Source organism: Vipera berus, assembly GCF_964194415.1.
Source record: "Vipera berus genome assembly, chromosome: 8".
In the NCBI taxonomy this organism is placed as follows: domain Eukaryota; kingdom Metazoa; phylum Chordata; class Lepidosauria; order Squamata; family Viperidae; genus Vipera; species Vipera berus.
This window is the reverse complement of record NC_138211.1, coordinates 18,620,796-18,641,533: the sequence shown is the minus strand read 5'-3', so window position 1 is coordinate 18,641,533 and position 20,738 is coordinate 18,620,796. Positions and strand designations below refer to the sequence as shown.

The following is a 20,738-nucleotide window of genomic DNA, read 5'->3' as shown; positions in this document are numbered from 1 at the left end:
GTCAGGGTTGATTTCCTCTAGGACTGACCGGTTTGATCGCCTTGCAGTCCAAGGGACTCGTAGGAGTCTTCTCCAGCACCATAGTTCAAAGGCCTCAATTCTTTGGCGCTCAGCCTTTTTTATGGTCCAACTTTCACTGCCATACATTGCAACTGGGAAGACCATAGCCTTGACTATACGCACTTTTGTTGGCAGGGTGATGTCTCTGCTTTTTAGTGTGCTGTCTAGATTTGCCATGGCTTTCCTCCTCCTGCTCTACTAGAGGTAATTTTTTTCTTCTTCTGCAGTGTACCATTGTCCAGAAATGGGACATCTATCAATCAAAATAACTCCCATCTGCATAGCATGAAACCTTGCCAAAGATTCTGTTTTCTAGCGCCTTCATTCTTCCCCTAGAAATATTTACTTCTACTGTTTAAGACTGTGTGTATTTTTGTACTTCTAAAGGATCATTGCAACCATGTGCTTGGAAATTTTATATAGCTGAGCCTCCGAAGAGGGAGTTGGAAGCAAGATGATTTGCCCCACTGATCCAGGAGTTTATGCATCATGATGACAAAATCCTCTTTGCTCCAGTTCAGGGAGAGAATAGTTATTAAAATCTCTGCCAGTTAGTCCGCTTCACAAGATTCTCAGGATCTTTCATTGCCTCCCCATTCATAGTTTTTGGCTGAAACTACAGGTAGTCCTTGACTTACGACCATAATTAAGCCCAGCATTTCTGTTGTTAAGCGAGTCAGTTGTTAGGTGATTCTGTCCCATTTTACGACATTTCTTGCCACAGTTGTTAAGTGAATCACTGCAGTTGTCAAGTTAACTACACGGTTGCTAAGTGAATCTGTCTTCCCCACTGACTTCGCTTATCAATAGAAGGTCGCAAAAGGGGATCACGCGACCCCGGGATGCTGCAGCCGTCATGTATGTGAGTCGGTTGCCAAGCATCTGGATTTTGATCACGTGACCATGCAAAAAAAAAAAGTCACTCTTCAGTGCCATTGTAACTTGTCACCAAGTGAATTGTTGTAAGTCGAGGACTACCTGTATTGTGTTGATCGTTCTGTGGCAAGGGAGCCTTGTTTTTAATGTTTGTGTCTCTGCTGTCTTGCTTTCTAAGATTTTGGTGTTCTCTTGTCCCAAGCCCTTGACTCTGAATGCTAACCTTGTTGATTTCAGTTTTTCACTTTTCACCCAAATGGAGAGGCACTTTAAAAAATGATCTGCTTTTAGTGTTTCAAAGCACCAGTTACAGCCTGAGCATGCAAATGAATCTGTGAGGATTGTATAGCATCTGTAGGGAAAAGGGGCCGTTACTCTTTCTGTCACTTGCTCTACAAGTATCTAATAGCAGTGCAAAGTAATTTGAGTTTCCTGGAGTTATGAAATAAGTGCATTTAAAGCAAAAATGTTCAACCTGGATTAACTCTGTAGCTTTCTACCTCCAGTAGGCAAAGTTGAAAGCTCTTTTTTTAAAAAAGGCAGCAGGAATCAAGCTAAAAAAAAAGTGGAGACAAGGAGAGTTTTTAAGCACTGCAATGGTGATTTTTTTTTGTAGGCTTCCACAATGGCTGCTGTGTTTACTCTGGCAATAAAGCCAAAAATGCACACTGAGAATGTAGCTGTATTATAAAGGCCTGTTCATGTAGCTCATTAATCAATAATTGGCTTTCATATTCTGTGGCTTGCTCTTTATCCTAGAGACCAGCTGGCAAGTTCTTATATAAACTGGAATGAATACTTGGCATTAATTTTAAGATCAGGGGTATGTACACGGACAGGCATGCTAACACACACATGCAACACTTTTTCAAACAATAGCATCTGGAATTCTTAATTTGTTTTGACCTGCCTAGTTTCCATTTCCGCTTCTATGTATTCCCAAATAAATATGTGCAGGAAAGCTATTTTACACCTGCCCGTGGTTATTGGCTCTTTAGGATCTGAATGTCGATATTTCTTTCTCTTACCTGGATATTTTTGTCTGGAAAACAAAGGAGACAGGATAGTTCGCCTGCAAAGTTCGTGAAATGGCCCTTTCTTGATGAATGAGCTGTCACATCATTGAGCCTCATCGGATTAGGAGGGCGAACCCAAGACCACCAGGCTTGCCCTTGCTGCTCTCTGTGGCTGGATTTTTTTTTCTTGTAAAGGTTTCAGTACCCAAAGTAGCACTGACGATGTTACCTAGTTTGGGTAAAGAAACATTTGCAAGAAAACAGCCAAGCTCAAGAGAGCACCAAGGATCCTTCATTTCAACCCTGAATTACAAATATTCTCCTTTTTTATTATTCACCATCATTTCTATGGAGATTCTCAGTCATCTAGGTCGTGGTTTTGTCCCAAAGGTGCTTTTTTATGGGGCAACTGGACTTCCTTGTTTTTCTTTGAAGACCTTTCACTTCTCGTGCAAGAAGCTTCTTTGGCTCTGACTGACCATTCCCCACCATCCAGTCAGAGCCGAAGAAGCTTCTTGCACGAGAAGTGAAAGGTCTTCAAAGGAAAACAAGGAAGTCCAGTTGACTCGTGAAAAAAAGTACCCTTGGGTCACCATCATTGCATATTCTGTTCAGATAATGCTTGAGACCAAATAAGAGTCCTCTCTATATTATTGCCTAGAAGGAAATCCCAGATAACTTCGTGTATTTTTACTTCTAAAGATGCTCGTGTGTGTTCAGGTTACAAAACATGTTGTAATAGGAGTTAAGCAGTTGTAAAAAGTGATACAATTATGTTCAAAGCCATTATATTCTGGCCTTTAGTCTGTTGGTTAAAGCCGGCTGGCTGAGGAATTCTGGGAGTTGAAGTCCACAAGTCTTAAAGTTGCCAAGGTTGAGGACCCCTGCGTTTAAAGGAGCTCCTGTAGGAGAGAGTGTAATACAAAGGACCAATGCTGGATTTGTTTGGTTTTCAGAAGCAAAGTGGAGATCTGGCTCCTATCACCTTTCATAATGTTAATGGCATCTAGCTAGCTAGAACAATTCTAGGTCCAGATATATTGGGGCTAAAGAAGAAATTGGAAATTCTCTACAGTGCTGATCATATCCAGCCCCCTAAATATTTTTAAAAAGAGAAATGAAACCAACGAAAACGTAGCTTCTAGTTTTCAATTATTTGTTCAGGATGTCACAAGTTGAAGGTAGATGGGTAACAGCCCCTGTTCTTTCCCATGTGGAAAGTTGAAATAAAGTCACTGCTATCATTTGCAGTGAAAAAACATGTGGGTCATCGCTTTGCTTTCTTGTTTCCAAACAGGGACTACTGCTTGCGCACGGATATTTTTGTAGAAAAGTCAGCTAAAACAGCCCTGCAGATTTCTACTTGCCCACATGCCCAGAATGAGTAATTTTCTTTTGATGGTTGAATACAATATCATTAGGGCTTTCCCCCCCCCTCCCTTAATGAGCAATTTGCAATAATTGGCTGCTTATTCAAATAATGTTTGAATAGCCATGAAGAAAGAGGAACAAGCCCTCCTGGCCCCAACAAGCTGGCACAACAATTAACACAATAGATTAATCTGAAATCAAGTTAAATAACAGATTATTCCACAATTGCTGGCTAGGGATCTCCTTTGCTGGAACTCCCCGTTTCTCCCCCCCCCCCAATTTTCATCTTTTAGAATCCTGTCCTCCCCCCCTCTTTTTTTACATACAGTGTGTCAGATATCTTCTTTTATTAAGATATTTCTATACCATCTGACAGATTTTTTCCCTCTCCAGATGGCATACAACATATTTTACCCCATTAAAAATGCAAACACATAAAACAGTACAAAGTTAAAATATAGTAAAACACAGAAATGGTATAAACCGGCGACTGTGAGTAATAAGTCTGCCTCTCCTTCCATGAGCTGTCAAATGTCATGGTAAATAAATCTCTTTATCAGATGATAGATCATCAGCATTATATATTTTTTGGGGGAGGGGACAGATTTTGGAAAGATTTCTACTTTATCTCTTAATATTTATTATATATTTTTTAATATTAATAAAGAGCTTGTATTGTTAGTATGAGGGATGCGGTGGCTCAGTGGGTTAGGACGCTGAGCTTGTCGATCAGAAGGTCGGCACTTTGGCGGGTCAAATCCCGAGTGCCGCGTAACAGAGTGAGCGCCTGTTACTCGTCCCAGCTTCTGCCAACCTAGCAGTTCGAAAGCACATAAAAATGCAAGTAGAAAAATAGGGACCACTACGGTGGGAAGGTAACAGCGTTCCGTGCGCCTCTGGCGTCTAGTCATGCCAGCCACATGACCATGGAGACGTCCTCGGACAAGCGCGGGCTCTTCGGCTTTGAAACGGAGATGAGCACTGGCCCCTAGAGTCGGAAACGACTAGCACGCGTGTGCGGGGGAACCTTTACCTTTACCTTTATTGTTAGTATGGATCTCTTTATAAGAGGACCTTCTATACTATATGGTTTTTATTTTAATATTAATAATGAGCTTGTATTGTTAGTATGGATCTCTTTATAAGAGGACCTTCAATATTACATATTTTTTTAATATTAATAATGAGCTTGTATTGTTAGTATGGATCCCTTTATAAGAGGACCTTCTACAATGGGGAGGGGAGGATATAAAGTTTGCAGAAGCATTTAACAAAATCCTCAGAAATAGAATCCGCCCCTCTTCTTCTAAATGAATTAGGGTTAAGACTGAGCACGTCCATTGGCCAAAAAAAAGTAATGGCCTTTTTTTTTTGAGGGGGGCGGGTAGGAGAGAATGAAGGAGGACTATGAAGAACATCACTGGTTGGATGCCTAAACGGGAGCCCGTTTTGTTCTATGGCCAACTTGTCCATTGGCAAATTAATGCTGCCTGACTTAAGCCTTTCAGCTGACTTTCCTTCTCAAAGCAGCCTAGGTGGTGGAGAATGTAGATTGGCACTTCTGTCAGAATTAGCAGTTTGTGGTCTACTTCAATAATTATTTCCTCTGGTGCTTTCTCGGCTTGCTATATAAGGATGAGGAGTAGGATGGGATGGTTGATGCAGTTTCCATGGACACCACGAAACACAGCAGCGAGAAACCCAGAAGGAGTGGGGAATCTGATTTCCACCATCTTCGGGTTTCCACTTTCTGCCCCAAAATAGTCAGAAAAGGGTTGGGCTTTTCTTTGGCCCCCTGCGACACAATGAACTCTGCAGACCAACAAGATTGACGATAGGAAGAAGGGGCCGGGTAACATGCAAAAATTCAAATGATTTCCCAAACCGTTTTTGGGGTTTGTTTGTTTTTTGTATCCGGCAAGGCTGTTGATAAAAGAGGAGAAGAGTTAGCTTTGTGTATCATTTTAGCTTGTGTTGTGTTGTGTTCCTGGTCTCTAGTTCTCACCTTCAAAACGCAATGAATTCTTACTCCATCCGGCCAGCTGACTGTTGGAATGAGGAAGAGAATAGTTGCGTAAAGCTCCCTTTGATTGCTCCGGAAACTCCCTTTGAACTGGCCGGTATAATTGTTGTGTATCTTGGGTCAAGCTGGAGTGGGGCAACAAAATGTGTAGGGCAGGGATGGGCAATTCATTTTCCCCAAGGGGCCACGTGAGAAACTGAGACTCTTATGGAGGGCTGAACCGATAGGCTGAACTTAATTCTGCTCAGTTGCGTGCATGGCGTACACTTATTTACATTTGATTTCTAATTTCCGATTGACCTCAGTAGGGATGGGACAGGGACAGCCAAACATCCAGATGTGGCCCCGGGGCCATAAAATGCCAAGGTCTGGTGAGTGTAATACAGGGGTCCCCAACACCCTCCCCCCAACCCTCATTACGGGCTGCGGCCCATTCGGAAGCAGCGGGTAAGCGTGCACATGCGTAACTCCACTTGCACAAGCAGTGGGCGCGCATGCCCGTTGCTCACGCAAATGCAGCTGCACGCGTGGAACCATCCCCTCCACCCCTGTGCCGCTGGTCCGCAAGGCTGAAAAGGTTGGGCACCGCTGGTGTAATCCGAAGAAAAAACTAGTTACAACCTAGTTTTACAACCAATCTTTCTTTCCAGCACTCCCATTTTTCCCACGATCACCGCATCTTAAATACAGGTGAAGCACGGGTGTTTGAGGATCCTCTTGTTTTAGGAGCAGAGGGAGGAGCTGGCTGGATTAAGCCAAAATTCTTGCTTCTGGCCATTATCAAGAAGCCATCAAAGGACTTGGAAGTCCTACTTGCCTGCAGTTGTACCTAACCCTGAAGATGCAGTTTCACTATTATATTTAATGGTTAATAAGCACAAGAATTTGAGCCGGGCTCAGCTGAAGATCCTGTCTAACCCAGCAACGTGTCCTCCACTGTGAGAAACAGCACATGAACAGTAGCAATTTTTTCCCCCCGTTCTTCCTTAGCAACTGGTGCTGAGTATATACTGAGTAGTATACTGCTCTGAACAGACTTCCAAGTTTTTGTTTCTAAATTTCATTAGGCATCTTGAATATTCATCACATAGAAAGATGGTGCACAAATGAAAGAAACAGTTTAAATACTTAGAGCCCACAGGAATTCAAGTTTCCTCTTTCTTAAAACTATTTCTCTTGGTGCCCCCCCCCCAGGTGTCAGGTGTCAATGAGTTCTGCAGCTTAATTTCATAGTACAGGTATTTATTTATTTATTTATTTATTTGTTTGTTTTTATATACCGCCCTTCTCCCGAAGGACTCGGGGCGGTGTACAGAGCAAGGCAAGTATACAGTAAAACAATAGTAAAACAAATGAAACCCCAGAATCTATCAGGCCAGGCCGGCTTGCTGGAATAGGTAGGTTTTTAAGTCACGCCGGAGGGTGCGAAGGTCGGGGGCCATCCGGATTTCAGCAGGCAAGCAGTTCCAAAGGGTTGGCGCACCCACCGAGAATGCTCTCCCCCTGGGGGTCACCAGCCGGCATTCTCTGACCGGTGGCACCCTGAGGAGGCCCTCTCTGTGGGAGCGCACAGGACGGAGGGGTGTTGACGCCGGCAGTAGGTGCTCCCGTAGGTAATCCGGACCCATGCCATGTAGGGCTTTGTATGTCATCACTAGCACCTTGAATTTCACCCGGAAGGCAACTGGAAGCCAGTGCAGCTCACGGAGGAGAGGTGTAATATGGGAGTATCGGGAAGCCCCCAAAAGTGTTCGAGCAGCTGCACTCTGTACCAGCTGAAGCTTCCGAGTGGCTCTCAAGGTAGGGCTCCACTGAGTGAAACTGAGTGAAATGTTAGGTGAATTTGCCCCACTTTGCGACCGTTCTTGCCATAGTTCTTAAGTGAATCACTGCACTTGTTAAGTTAATAACAACACGGTTGTTAAGTGAATCGGGTGTCCCCACTGTGCTTATAAGAAGGTTGCCGAAGGTGATCACGTGACCCCAGGACGCTGCAACGGTCACAAATACGAGTCAGTTGCCAAGAGTGAATTTTGATAATACAACCATGGGGATGGCGTGACGGTCATTAAGTGTGAAAAACGGTCACAAGTCGCTTTATATACACACACACATACACAGTATATAGCACCGAAAGGCCATACTTTGCAAAATGCGTTTGGCCGAGCGAAGCACTTTTCCCAAACCTTTAAAGCACCCGCTTCCTTCGGAAGGCTGCTGTGGCTGCTTCAGAGGCTGTTCTGGGTTGTCGGTATGCATGTGCACGTAGCAGCTTTGCCTTCCTGGGTGAAGGGTGCGTGACATACCTGTACATCCAGCTCTGGGTGGCCTTCGGTGCAGTTCCAGCAGGCTTCTGAAGGACACGGCTGCCGGCTGTCCTGCGTTAGAAGCTCGCTCTCAAGCACCCCTTTTCAGGGCTTTGCAGAGCCCTAATCCTTCTTTAAGGGATGCGGTGGCTCAGTGGGTTAGGACGCTGAGCTTGTCGATCAGAAGGTCGGCAGTTTGGCAGGTCGAATCCCGAGTGCCGCATAACAGAGTGAGCGCCTGTTACTCGTCCCAGCTTCTGCCAACCTAGCAGTTCGAAAGCACGTAAAAATGCAAGTAGAAAAATAGGGACCACTACGGTGGGAAGGTAACAGCGTCCCGTGCGCCTTTGGCGTCTAGTCATGCCGGCCACATGACCACGGAGACGTCCTCAGACAAGCGCTGGCTCTTCGGCTTTGAAACGGAGATGAGCACCGGCCTCTAGAGTCGGAAACAACTAGCACGCATGTGCAGGGGAACCTTTACCTTTACCTTTAATCCTTCTTTTGAACTAGAGTTGTTATCAGGCCTTTGCGGTCTCTAGAAAATTGGACCGACTAGGAGCAACGCATCAAACGCTTGTGTTTCTTTTTTCCTCCTTTCCCCATCATTTCGTTTTTAAAAAAAACAACAACCCTTATTTGTGAACCAGTAGGCAGGAACAAGGTTACCTTTGTTTTCCAACCATTCAGAAATGGTTAGGTGTTTTATAAATGCCATAATACCGTAGCAACAATAACCACTGGAGTACTGTCGCTGCTTTATGCCAAATTAAATGATTGGTCTATGTAACTTACTACTGAATCCAAGGTTAAATACAAGTGTTTCAGTACCAGCCTTCATTTATCTCTCCTCAGTTTTAGTCTACCCCAATACTTGCTTTCTTCACAGGCTTAAACTGAAGGGTTGTTTTTTTTAAATTGCTTTTAGTGCTACTCTTTAATGGATGCCTGTTCTCTTGTGCAAATGTTTGTCTAGGAATTTTTTAAGCCAGCAATCTTGATGGCACTGTTACTGAACATCTGAATAAAATTGATTTTCCTTAATGCCACTTTTAACATTAAAAACAAACTCTGTGAACTTCATTTCAGTCATTTTCTACCCTGAATTTAACTGTACTGTAGTTCTGGCCTTCTTAAAGATCAATCAATCAATCAATCAATCAATCCAGGTAGAGCTGGAAGAGACCATGGAGGTCATCTAGTCCAACCCCCTGCTCAAGCAGGAGAACCTATACCATTTCAGACAAATGGCTGTCCAGTCTCTTCTTAAAACCTCCAGTGTTGGAGCACCCACAATTTCTGAAGACAAGCCGAACCACTGGTTAATTGTCCTCACTGTTTGGAAGTTTCTCCTTAATTCCAGGCTGCTTTTCTCCTTGATTAGTTTCCATCTATTGTTTCTTGTCCTGCCCTCTGGTGCTTTGGAAAATAAGTTGACCCCTTCCTCTTTGTGGCAACCTCTCAAATACAGATAAGTTAATCTTTATTTATTTATTTTTTACCGCGAGCACACTGCCCCACATTAAAAATGAAATTCTGTTGCTTTCTCTCTTGAGAGTTCAAAAGATTGATGCTATAAAGTACACAAAAAAAGAAAACCAGTTGGGTGTAGTGGTTAAGGTGCTGGGCTTTTTGAACCCAGGAATCTGTGAGTTCTAGGCCTTCCTTAGGCATGAAAGGCGGATGTGACTTTAGGCCAGTCCTTCTCCCAGCCTAATCCAGGTTGTGGTTATGGGGAGAATGAGAAGAGAGAGCACAATGCACATTGCCTTGAATTCTCAAAGAATAGAATAGAATAGAATAGAATAGAATAGAATAGAATAGAATAGAATAGAATAGAATAGAATAGAATAGAATAGAATAGAATAGAACTGAAAGGGACCTTGGAGGCTTTCTAGTCCAGCCCCCTGCTCAAGCAGGAGATCCTATACCATCTCAGACAGGTGATTGTCCAGTCTCTTCTTGAAAATCTCCAGTGATGGAGCGCCCACGATTTCTGGTGGCAATCTGTTCCACTGGTTGATTGTTTTCACTGTCGGGAAGTTTCTCCTTAATTCAAGGTTGCTTTTCTCTTTGATCAGTTAACAACCATTGTTTTTCACCCTGCCCTCTGGTGTTTTGGTGAATAACATGACCCCTCACTTCTTTGTGGCAGCCCCTCAGATACTGGAATACTGCTATCATGTCTCCCCTATTTCTTCTTTTCTTCAGAGTAGCCAAACCCAAGTCCCTCAAGCCGTTCTTCCTATGTTTTAGTCTCCAGGCCTTTGATCATCTTACTTGCTCTTCTCTGAATTTTTTTCCAAACTCCCAACATCTTTTTTGTGATATGGTGACCACAATGAATGAAATATAATAATAACAATAATGATGATGATGATGATGAAGATGATGTATTAATTCTCAGATAAATGCAGGATATATTTCTAATAAAATACAGACTAAACTTTTTAATAGGCCAGGTTTGAGGTTTTCTCTCCGAGGTTGTGTTCCCAGTGCCAATACAGATGCATGCTTATAAACGGACGGTTGAGAAAGTGATTGTCTGAGACCGGAGTCCAGTGAGTTATCCAGAACGGTCTGTGCTCAGCCCTCAGTGCCCTCTTGAGGCAGATTAGGGAACACAGTATCAGAATAGTTCTACTAAATCAGACTAAAGGTTTATGAAGCTTATTCAGTCATTTTTTTCCCCTAGGAAATCTACTTGGAGATAGCAAAGCCTCTGCCTCCCTTTACTTTTGCCTAATTTGCCTCTTTGTCAGCCTGTTTTTGTCAACTGATATCAACCGGTGTCATTGAGCCTGGAAGTTCCATGTAGCATTGTAGCCTGTTGTGTTTCAAAGGTCCATCCCCTTGTGAAATTGACTGGCCCAATTGACAAGAATATGAGGCCAATCAAAGAAAGGCTTTGGGTACGAGGCAGATTGCTACTGCTTAATTAGATGAACAATACCTTTTACGCATCGCGCTTAAGGCTTCAGTTCTGATGCATACAACTCTGGATTAGAAACCAGTAGACCAAACTAATCCAGAGTTGCATGGATCTAATTTCAGTGTCACCACTGATCATAAAATAAGGCACCTTTCTCCAGCCAGGTGCTTTCCAGACAAGTTGGGACTACAACACTCATAATTTACTGAGAATCCTTGGAGTCTTAAGATATGTACCAAAGTTTGATGTAGGGCTTCTAATGATAGCACAAGAGCAGATTCTTGAGTTTTGGAAACTTTTTTGCTTATTGGGGCTTTTTTTAAAAAAAAAAATTGTTAAATTTCTTTTGCTGGGACACAATGTTTAATCTGAATTTAGAAAGTGACGCCAATGTTTACCTTGGAAATAGTTTTGCTTTAATTCTCCTGTTAAATGGTCTATTGAAATCTTCCTGCAGATGGAGGAAGATTTTTATGTGCTTTCGAACTGCTAGGTTGGCAGAAGCTGGGACGAGTAACAGGCGCTCACTCTGTTACGCGGCACTCGGGATTCGACCCGCCAAACTGCCGACCTTCTGATCGACAAGCTCAGCATCCTAACCCACTGAGCCACTGCGTCCCAGCTTCTGCCAACCTAGCAGTTCGAAAGCACGTAAAAATGCAAGTAGAAAAATAGGGACCACTACGGTGGGAAGGTAACAGCGCTCCGTGCGCCTTTGGTGTCAAGTCGTGTCAGCCACATGACCACAGAGACGTCCTCGGACAAGCGCTGGCTCTTCGGCTTTGAAACGGAGATGAGCACCGGCCCCTAGAGTTGGAAACGACTAGCACGCATGTGTGGGGGAACCTTTACCTTTACCTTATATATTCTAACAGAAAAAGGCAGACACCATTTGATCAGTAAAGCACTGGATTTCATAGCAGAATAATAATACAGGATCAGAAGTGTGTTTTAAGAGCAATAATAAATACCAATACAAACTAAATTAGAAAAAATGAAAAGAAAAACAGTATAAAGTTATAAAGAAGTAGCCTCTGATCTTCTTTATGGCAGTTATAAGTACAGTTATATTTTGTCTCTCTGTCTCTGTCTGTCTGTCTGTCTGTCTCTCTCTCTCTCTTTTTCTCTCGTTACATCATGACTCTCTTCTGGCTGTACATAATCTAAGATCAGAAGCATTTGTTGATGCATAGAATAACCTGCTAGATTCTTACTACTTTCCCACACTTCAAAGTAGTTCAGCAGTGAGGCTGGCTCCAAATTATTGCATATATTAAGCTCTTTCTTTCAAACCTGGGCAGTTTCCATTATGAAATACCTTAATCCTCTCTATCTTAATCTTCAAGGCTTTTGACCTGTCAAGAGCCCATTTAATATTTCCAACCTTCTCAGACATCTTACTTTGCTATCTTTCACCCCAGTCAGTCAAAAGACATAATCACTTCCTTGCTGAAACATACCGATGATACAACCACAATTATTTTTTAATTCTTGCATTTTCTTTAATGATCTTTAATATCATGGATCACTGTTCCGTAACTTGGTGTCTTCTAGATGTCTTGGGGTTACAATTCCTGGAATTTTCAGCCAGTATAGGAGTTTGGGGAGTTATAATTCCAACATCTCTGAAGATTTCAGACTGGGGGAATTCTGCTGCTTTTTTCTCTCCTCCCCCTGCTCCTCTGGCCATAGATCTTTTCTGTGTATATAAGCTTTTTATTGTTTTTTTTCTCCTCTACATACATATGTTAGTTTGTCAAACAGCAAGTGATCTGGGTTGATATAACGCTAATACATAGTCAAGTCCTACTCTTTGGTTCTCTCTTCTAGCCATTTGTAGAATAAATTCCAGCAGTGGTAGTATTCTGTTTCTTCTTTATCTTTCAACCTCATGGTTAATCTGTCCATCTCCGTGCATTCCAGTATCTTTTTTATTACTTCTTCTTCTGAAGCTATTCATTCATTCTTCCAGCATTGCGCATAACTTACGCGGTGGCTCAGTGGGATGCAGTGGCTCAGTGGGTTAGGACGCTGAGCTTGTCGATCAGATGGTCGGCAGTTTTTGTTTTTAAATCCCATTTATATCCCGCCCTTCTCCGAAGACTCAGGGCGGCTTACAATCTAAAGCACAACTGAATGTGCTTAGCAATAGCCTTCATTCTATGTATATGCCTGCTTATTAGGGCTTTCGCCCCCCCCCCAGCGGCATTATTACAAAGTCAGCTTATTGCCCCCAACAATCTGGGTCCTCACTTTACCTACCTCGGAAGGATGGAAGGCTGAGTCAACCTTGAGCCTGGTGGGACTCGAACCTGCACTAATTGCAGGCAGCTGGTGTTACTTAAGGAGGCATTAACCCACTGCTCCACCAAGGCTCTTAGTTTGGCGGGTCGAATCCCAAGTGCCGTGTAACAGAGTGAGCGCCTGTTACTTGTCCCAGCTTCTGCCAACCTAGCAGTTCGAAAGCACGTAAAAATGCAAGTAGAAAAATAGGGACCACTACGGTGGGAAGGTAACAGCATTCCGTGCGCCTTTGGCGTCTAGTCATGCCGGCCACATGACCACGGAGACGTCCTCGGACAAGCGCTGGCTCTTCGGCTTTGAAACGGAGATGAGCACCGGCCCCTAGAGTCGGAAACGACTAGCACGCATCTGCGGGGGAACCCTTACCTTTACCTTTTAGAATAAACTCCAGGTTTGGTAGTATTCTGTTTCTTCTTCATCTTTCAACCTCATAGTTAATCTGTCCATCTCCGCGCATTCCAGTATCTTTTTTATTACTTCTTCTTCTGAAGGTATGCGTTCATTCTTCCAGCATTGCGCATAACTTATTCTTGCTGCGGTTATAATATGTAAAACTCCCCTCCTCCTCTTGCCATAGATCTTTTCTAGACTTTTCTATTTTCTCATACATCCTTATGCAGAATATGTCTACGAACTGTATAGAAAGAGATGGCTTATTATTCTACAGAATTAATTTATCACATTGGCAACCAGATTTGCCCTTCTTTTCTAAAACACGAAGGCTGGAAACATAATTTTGTTTTTCAAAAGCTGTTGCACATTCTGTAACACATACTTACCATAGTAATTTCATGGGGGAAGAATGTCAGAAAACAAACAGCTCTTGTATTGTTTAATTAATTCCCTGTAAGAATAACTGTGGAACTACCTTGATTTCCTGGCTTTGCCCATGTAAAAGAAAACCTAATATTCCCCTTAGTATTTCTGGTGTCTCTCCCACCCACCCCAAATTGTGCTGACGATGTGTTGACGATGTCATTGTATGCCAAACACTTGTTGTTAATGGAAGCCATGTAATTCATTGCGGTTGAAAAAAAGGCACCAAACCTAGAAAGAGTTAATGGACTAAAATTACATCAGCTTTCTTGCAGAACAATAAACAGGAAGTGCTGCAGAAATTAAATTTATACATTTGTGACTAAGGCTGTTTAGGAGCTTGGTGCTCCGTTCAGAAGGGTCTAGTTTTCAGGTCAGGTTTATTATTGGTGGCAAAATTATATACTTGGTTAGAAAACAATGGTGGCAACTTGGCAAAGAAGGGAAGAAGAATTACTCAGCCTTCATTTGTTACCCTTCTCTCTCTTCAGCCTCATTGGTCAGATTATATATAGTGGTCAGTGCAGATCACCGTCTCCTGTGGTGTGGTATTTGCGGAATGGCGCCAAAAGTGTCAACGGCAGGTGGTTTCATGAGCGGGCACAGCAAACTTTGTGTCACATATGCTCAATTTGGGGCATTCTCTTGCCCGGTGTGGCCTGGCTTCCCTTATACAGCTGTAGATTGTGTTCTACTGATAAAGGAGAATATTTATAGCCCAGGGTTGAAATGAAGGGTCCTTGATTAATCCACTATTCCTTCAGCATACGTCCATCCTACTCCTCCAGCAAGGATGACAGAACATGATCTGAGGGGCCCTTGGTGCTCTCTGAGCTTGGTTATTTTCTTGCAGATGTTTCATTACCCAAACTTGGTAACATCATCAGTGCTGGAGCAAACCCCATTCCTTACCAGCCCTGATGATGTTACCTAGCTTGGGTAATAAAGCAGCCATGGTGGCGCCGTGGTTAGAATGCAGTATTACAGCCTGACTCTGCCGACAGTTTGATCCTGACTAGCTCAAAGTTGCAATGTTACATTATCTCTCTCTCCCCACATTGTCTGTCTGTCTGTCTGTCTATCCGTCTATCCGTCTGTTTGTCTGTGTCTGTCTGTCTGTCTATTGCCGTGGTGGCACAGGGGTTAAAATGCAGTATTGCAGGCTAACTCTGCCCAAAGTCAGGAATTTGATCCTGGCCAGCTCAAGGCTTACTCAGCCTTCCATCCTTCTCAGCTCGGTAAAATGAGGATCCAGATTGTTGGGGCCAATGTGATGCTGTAAACCGTTTAGTGAGGGCTGTCAAGCATTATGAAGCGGTATATAAGTCTAAGTGCTAATGCTATTGCAAGAAAACAAGCACAGAGGGCACCAAGGACCCCTCAGATCATGTTCTGTCATCCTTGCTGGAGGATTAGGATAGAAGTATGCCAAAGGAACAGTGGATTAATCTTTCACATTTTCCAAAACCAAGCAAGAGGAAGCTTTCTTCTTAAAACTGTCTGGGTTTCTCCTGCCTCCTAAGGTTGCCTTGAGGCACGACTATGTCTAGATACTCTTGCACGTACATCCCTACACGTAAACCATATTGAACTTGTTTTTTGCTGAGTGGCTTCTGCTAGAGGCGAAAGAAATGTCTGTATTGGAGGAGGAGCATATGATGAAACATTTAGATTTAGATTTAGATGTATTAAATTTATTTCCACCCTGGCCGTTGGGAGAGATTGAACTGGGACTGCATTCGGAAGGAGCAAGGTGAGCTGCTGGCTGAGAGAAACAGTGCCCTTTATTCATTTTAAGCAGCATTATTTCCACTTTGGGGTTTCAAGATGGGCTTGACAAAAGCGTATCCATTTTTAATGTCTGCACCAAAGCAGAATTTTGAAGGTGGTGCCGATTGTCTTGACCTTCTTCTGATGATCTGGAGATGCTTTTGTTGACCGCCAAAGCAGCTGAAGAAAGCAGTATAAATATATACATTGTGAGAAGGGAGTTTAATTCTCCACTATTAAAGGGGTTGAAAACCACTTTTTGGCAAAGTTTTGCTTCTTTCTCAGTGGCAGTGAAAAATGGGATTCATCACCACAGAGTTCTTCCAAGAAATGTTTGACAATTTGCTTTGCATACATATGTGACCGCCTTACCGTGAGCTTTCTTCAAAAGATACTGGAGTTTCCACTTTTTCTGTCTCTGCTCTTTGCCTTCTCTACATCCTAGGCAAATGTGAGGGATTTCTTATAACTCAAACAATGCAGCCCATCGTTTTCAAGTAGATCACCCCAGTTTCATTTCTCCGGGACTTCCACTTGAAAGCATCTTGAAACCGAAAGGTGGAAATAATGCTACTTAAAATAAATAAAGTCTGCTGACATTTGGAACAGATTAGGGTGTGCTACCAGACAACCCAAAGCCACCTGCAGCAATACAGTTCTTAATTTCAATTAAATTCAAATGTAAATGCAATGCATTCAGAACTTAATTTTTTTTGTCCCGACCCTGCCCGTTATTTTGGGGAATACAGCTCTTGCACATTATTCAGATGCTCAGCCCGGCCCACAAGTCAGAAAAAGTTGTGTAACCTTGAAACAGGTGCTGGAGAACTAGACGGAACAAATTTGTGATTAGTGCAGAACCTTTATGCAGTAAGTTGTTCATTACAGATTTTTTTTTGCCTGTAACTGTGTCATTGTTGCTTGTCTGACCCTTCCCTTTTGTAATTAGAAGCATTAAACAGCCATCACATAGGAGTTCATACTCTGGTTGGTGGAAGAAGGCCACAGATTATCATTAATTTATAGTATGATTCTTACGCATCTACTCCAAAGAATGTCAGAGAAGATTCAGGACTTTGATAGGTTGACGTCTGGAAGGTAAAGCCATATGGATCCCTTAATCTCTTTGGAAACAAGAAGGAATATAAATTTTGTAAAGAAATCAAGTGTTCTTTTGGCTGGAATCTACTTGCACATGCAACTGAACATGTTAGTAAGCCAATCATCTGTTGCTGAAGAAATATGAAAAATGCACCCATGACATTAGAGTAGTATAGAAAGCTGCCTTGACCTTATAGGTCAGTGATGGCGAACCTTTTAGAGACCGAGTGCCCAAACTGTAAGTCAAAACCCACTTATATATATCGTTGTGTGCCGGGTGGCCGTGGCCCATTGGGTAGGCGTGGCCCATTAGGTGGGCCTGGCTGCAGTGGTTACGGCAGACTGGGTGGGACTAAAAAGTTCAATCAACAATTCCAACTTTGCGAGATCTTTTTTTTCCACGCAAGAAGTTGAAAATGTAATTGATTGAACTTTTTTTTTTTTTGCACACGGCGGCGGAGGCCTATAGCGAAAAGGTTTTATAAAACCCAGCTGAAGGCCTAGGACTGGGACAACGGCGCGCGTGCCCATAGAGAGGGCTCTGCGTGCCACTTGTGGCATGCGTGCCATAGGTTTGCCACCACGGTTACAGGTTGTTCATAACTAGTTTCTCTTATAAAGCAGACAGATTAGACAGCTTGAAAACATGTGGCGTTTTGTACATACAAGAGAGTGATGTATATATGTATGTACATACTTGGGTGGGTGGTGGAAAGAGAGAGTGTGAGTGGGTTGTATTGTCCACGTAGCCAATGTCACTGTAATCGGCACAAAGAATATACACTGCAAGGGGATGGAAATTGTGTAAAACACTAAACGTGGAGCATGACATGATCAGAATAACAGGGTTGGAAGGGATCTTGGAGATCTTTCTAGTCCAGAGGTCCCCAACCTTTTGGGCACTAGGGACCGGTTCCGTGGAGAGAGGCTTTTCTGCGGAGCGGAGGGTGTGTGGTTTTGTGTGCTGCCTGCATCCCATGGATGGGGCTTTGCTTGTTTGTGTGAGCCAGTTGCTGGCATGTCGCAGCCCGGTACCGGTCCACGGATCAGGGGTTGGGGACCCCTGTTCTAGTCCAACCTCTTGCTCAAGCAGACCTTATGCCCATGGTGGCGAACCTATGGCACAGGTGGCACATAGAGCCTTCTCTGTGGGCACGCATGATGTTGCCCAGTCCTAGGCCTTAAGCTGGGTTTTATAAAACCTTTTCGCTTTAGGTCTCCGCCGCTGTGTGCAAAAAAAAAAAAAGGTTCAATCAATCAATTTCAACTTCTCGTGGGGGAAAAAAAGGATCTCGCAAAGTTGGAATTGATTGATTAACTTTTTAGCCCCACTCAGCCACACCCACCAAATGGACCATGCCCACCCAATTGGCCACACCCACGCAATGTGGCACGCCAACCCGGCACCCGACGATACATAAGTGGGTTTTGGGTTGCAGTTTGGGCACTTGGTCTCTAAAAGGTTCACCCTCACTGCCTTATGCCATTCTGGACAAATGGCTGTGCAATCTCTTTTGAAAAGCCTCCGATGATAGATCCCCCACAACTTCTGAAGGCAATCTGACCCCCCACCCCCCCCACCCCACCCCGCTATGAAAGCTTAAGGGAAGGTAGAACGTATTTGCCATTCTGATAGCTTTCCGATAGGACAGATGCCTCAAATATTCCCCTTTCTGATCAAGACATTTGCACTGGTTTTATTTCTTGATCTCTGCAATTTGCTTTTCAACTTCCATTAGACAGAGATTTGCTCTGCCAAAGTTCCTCAGGCCTGCAGTATTCATAATGACATTTCCACCCCTGCTCCGGTCCGGTCAAAGAAGCAGTTGGCTCCTGGGGGTTGCTTAGTGGGGGTGGGGATGGGGAGACGGGATCTGTGTTCGCCAAGCAAAGATGGGAGTGCCTCTGCGATCCTCAGCTCCCAATTTATTTATTTTTAATCCCTCCTTGAAAAGAGGATAATAAACACGACATGCTGGCTTGTTTGCTTAGGTTCTTATCTCTGCTTCTTTCTCTTCTCTTTCCAATCCAGGATTCCGTTCAAGACCGGGCAGCCTAAGAAACAGATTGTACCCAAGACAGTGAGTAAACCAGTTCTCCCCCCTTTAAAAAGAAAAAAAAAATTCTTCTCTTTGATCATATGGCTGATGACTCAAGCCAGCACACATTAACCAGCCCGGTTTTTTTTTGTTTTTTTGTTAATATGTTTATCTGCGTGTGGGTGGGAAAATCATGAGTGAGCTGAAATTGCTTCTGCCTTTGACCATCGCTCTTGACTGAGGGGGAGTCTCAGCGCTGGGTGGCTTATTTTGGTATCTTCTGAATCTGTGTGCCTGCTCCTTTCTTAGCACCCCACCCCTTCCCTGCTTCTGTGTGTGTGTGTGTGTGTGTGTGTGTGTGTGTGTGTGTGTGTGTATGGGGGAGGGGCTTTTCTCACTCTGGCATGGTATTCCTAGGAGATGGTTGAGCAGCTTTCCTTCCTTGCTTCCTTCCTTCTTTCAGCCCTGGCTTGTTTGTTCCTCTTTTCTGAGCAGATGGAGGAGGAGGACTGCTTCATATTACTGAATATAACTGTTTCCAAAGGCAGGCTTATTAGGGGAAGCTGAAATGCTTAGTGCCCGGGTGTGAATTAATTTGGATTGCAGAGCAGTTGCTTTAAAAAGGCATTTTAAGACACACACACACACACACACACACACACACACACACACACACAGACACAGAGTGCCATTTCATATTCTTATCTTGAAGCACTGGGAGAGGGCATGGGGTATTCCTCCTCCCCACCACCACCACCGCACACACTGATCATAAACATGGTCTTCGTGTGGTGTTTATGCAGCAAGGAAATCTGTCCGTACAGGAGGCATGGGAAAGCTGTTGCTTCCCCAATGTTGCTCAGCTACATTAGTCATGCTGACTGAGGCTGAAGTGGTGTGAAGTTACAGGACCCCTTGCTCTTCTGAAAAGGTTCATCTTGGCTAACCCAAAATTAACCTGCCATGACCTGTTTGCACTCTGAATGTTTCTGAATCTGGTTTAAAAAAGTGGATGCTGCCTCTATAACTTGTTCTAGTGAGATACTCTTTTTCACTTACGAGCACCAAATTAACTCCTAAACCAAACGTGGAGAGCAAGTTTGGATTACATGGCTTCTGGAAATTGGGCAGGGTGAGAATTGCACAAAAGCTTTGTGATGCTCCACTGTACCGAGTTGTGTTGGAGTGGTGGTGGTGGTGGTGGCCTTAGGGTTTCATAACAGGAGAAAGCAGCTGGTGCCTTCTAAGGTTTTGTATCTCAGTTTCCCTTAGTTCTAGCCTGCAGGACTGATAGCAAGAGATTGTAGAAATTGTAGCCGAAGAAATATTGAGAGTATCACGTTGCCTAATCTCAGTTTAAATGTTGCAGAGCAGGGGTCCCCAACCCCTGGTCCATGGGCTGGTATCGGGCTGCGGCATGCCAGCAACCGGTCTGCACAAAGAAGCAAAGCCCCATCCACGGGATGCAGGCAGCACACAAAACCACACACACACACACACACACCGCTCTGTGGAAGAACCTCTCTCCACGGAAGCAGTCGCTGATGCCCAAAAGGTTGGGGACCTCTGTTGTAGAGTGACCTTAATACTTCCAAATGAGCAAAGGGTCATAGGTATGGTATAAAAGGACCTATTCCGGCTTACTCAGCGTCATTTTGCTATTGGATATACAGCAGTGCCTGGGTTAACTTATGAACAGTTCAAGCTTACAAACAGGCTGCCTATTACTAACTAACAATGGCAAATGGCATTCTTCTTCCTTTGCTTTACAAATTGAGGAAGAATTGAAAACAGTGAGGAAATGTTAAGCACATTGGTTTGTGCTTAAATTGTAAGCCGCCCTGAGTCTTCGGAGAAGGGCGGGATATAAATGGGATTAAAATAAAAAAATAAATAAAACAATGTTTGCATGCATTGCTGAAGCCACACATTTTTTAACATATAGACCGTTTTCAGCAGTTCATGGAAATTTTGCATTGCTTCAGCAGGTCTTCAACTCGAGGAAGGAGAACGCCACCCAGTATTTATAGTAATACAGCCCATTCGTAGGTACCGGCTCCAACTTAATGTCAATTTTGGTTAAAGCCATCCCTAGGAACCGAACGTATTCTTAACCCAGGGGCT

General features: G+C 43.6%; 1 protein-coding gene across 1 annotated transcript in view; it reads left to right on the top strand.

Annotated features, from left to right (window-relative positions):
- Nucleotides 1–20,738, top strand: part of BIN3 (bridging integrator 3) — a 114,689-nt gene that overhangs the window by 18,341 nt on the left and 75,610 nt on the right. The window contains exon 2 of the mRNA XM_081333841.1: nt 18,608–18,656. Within this exon, the coding sequence (XP_081189967.1) occupies nt 18,608–18,656 (49 nt within the window). The remainder of the gene's footprint in view (nt 1–18,607; nt 18,657–20,738) is intronic.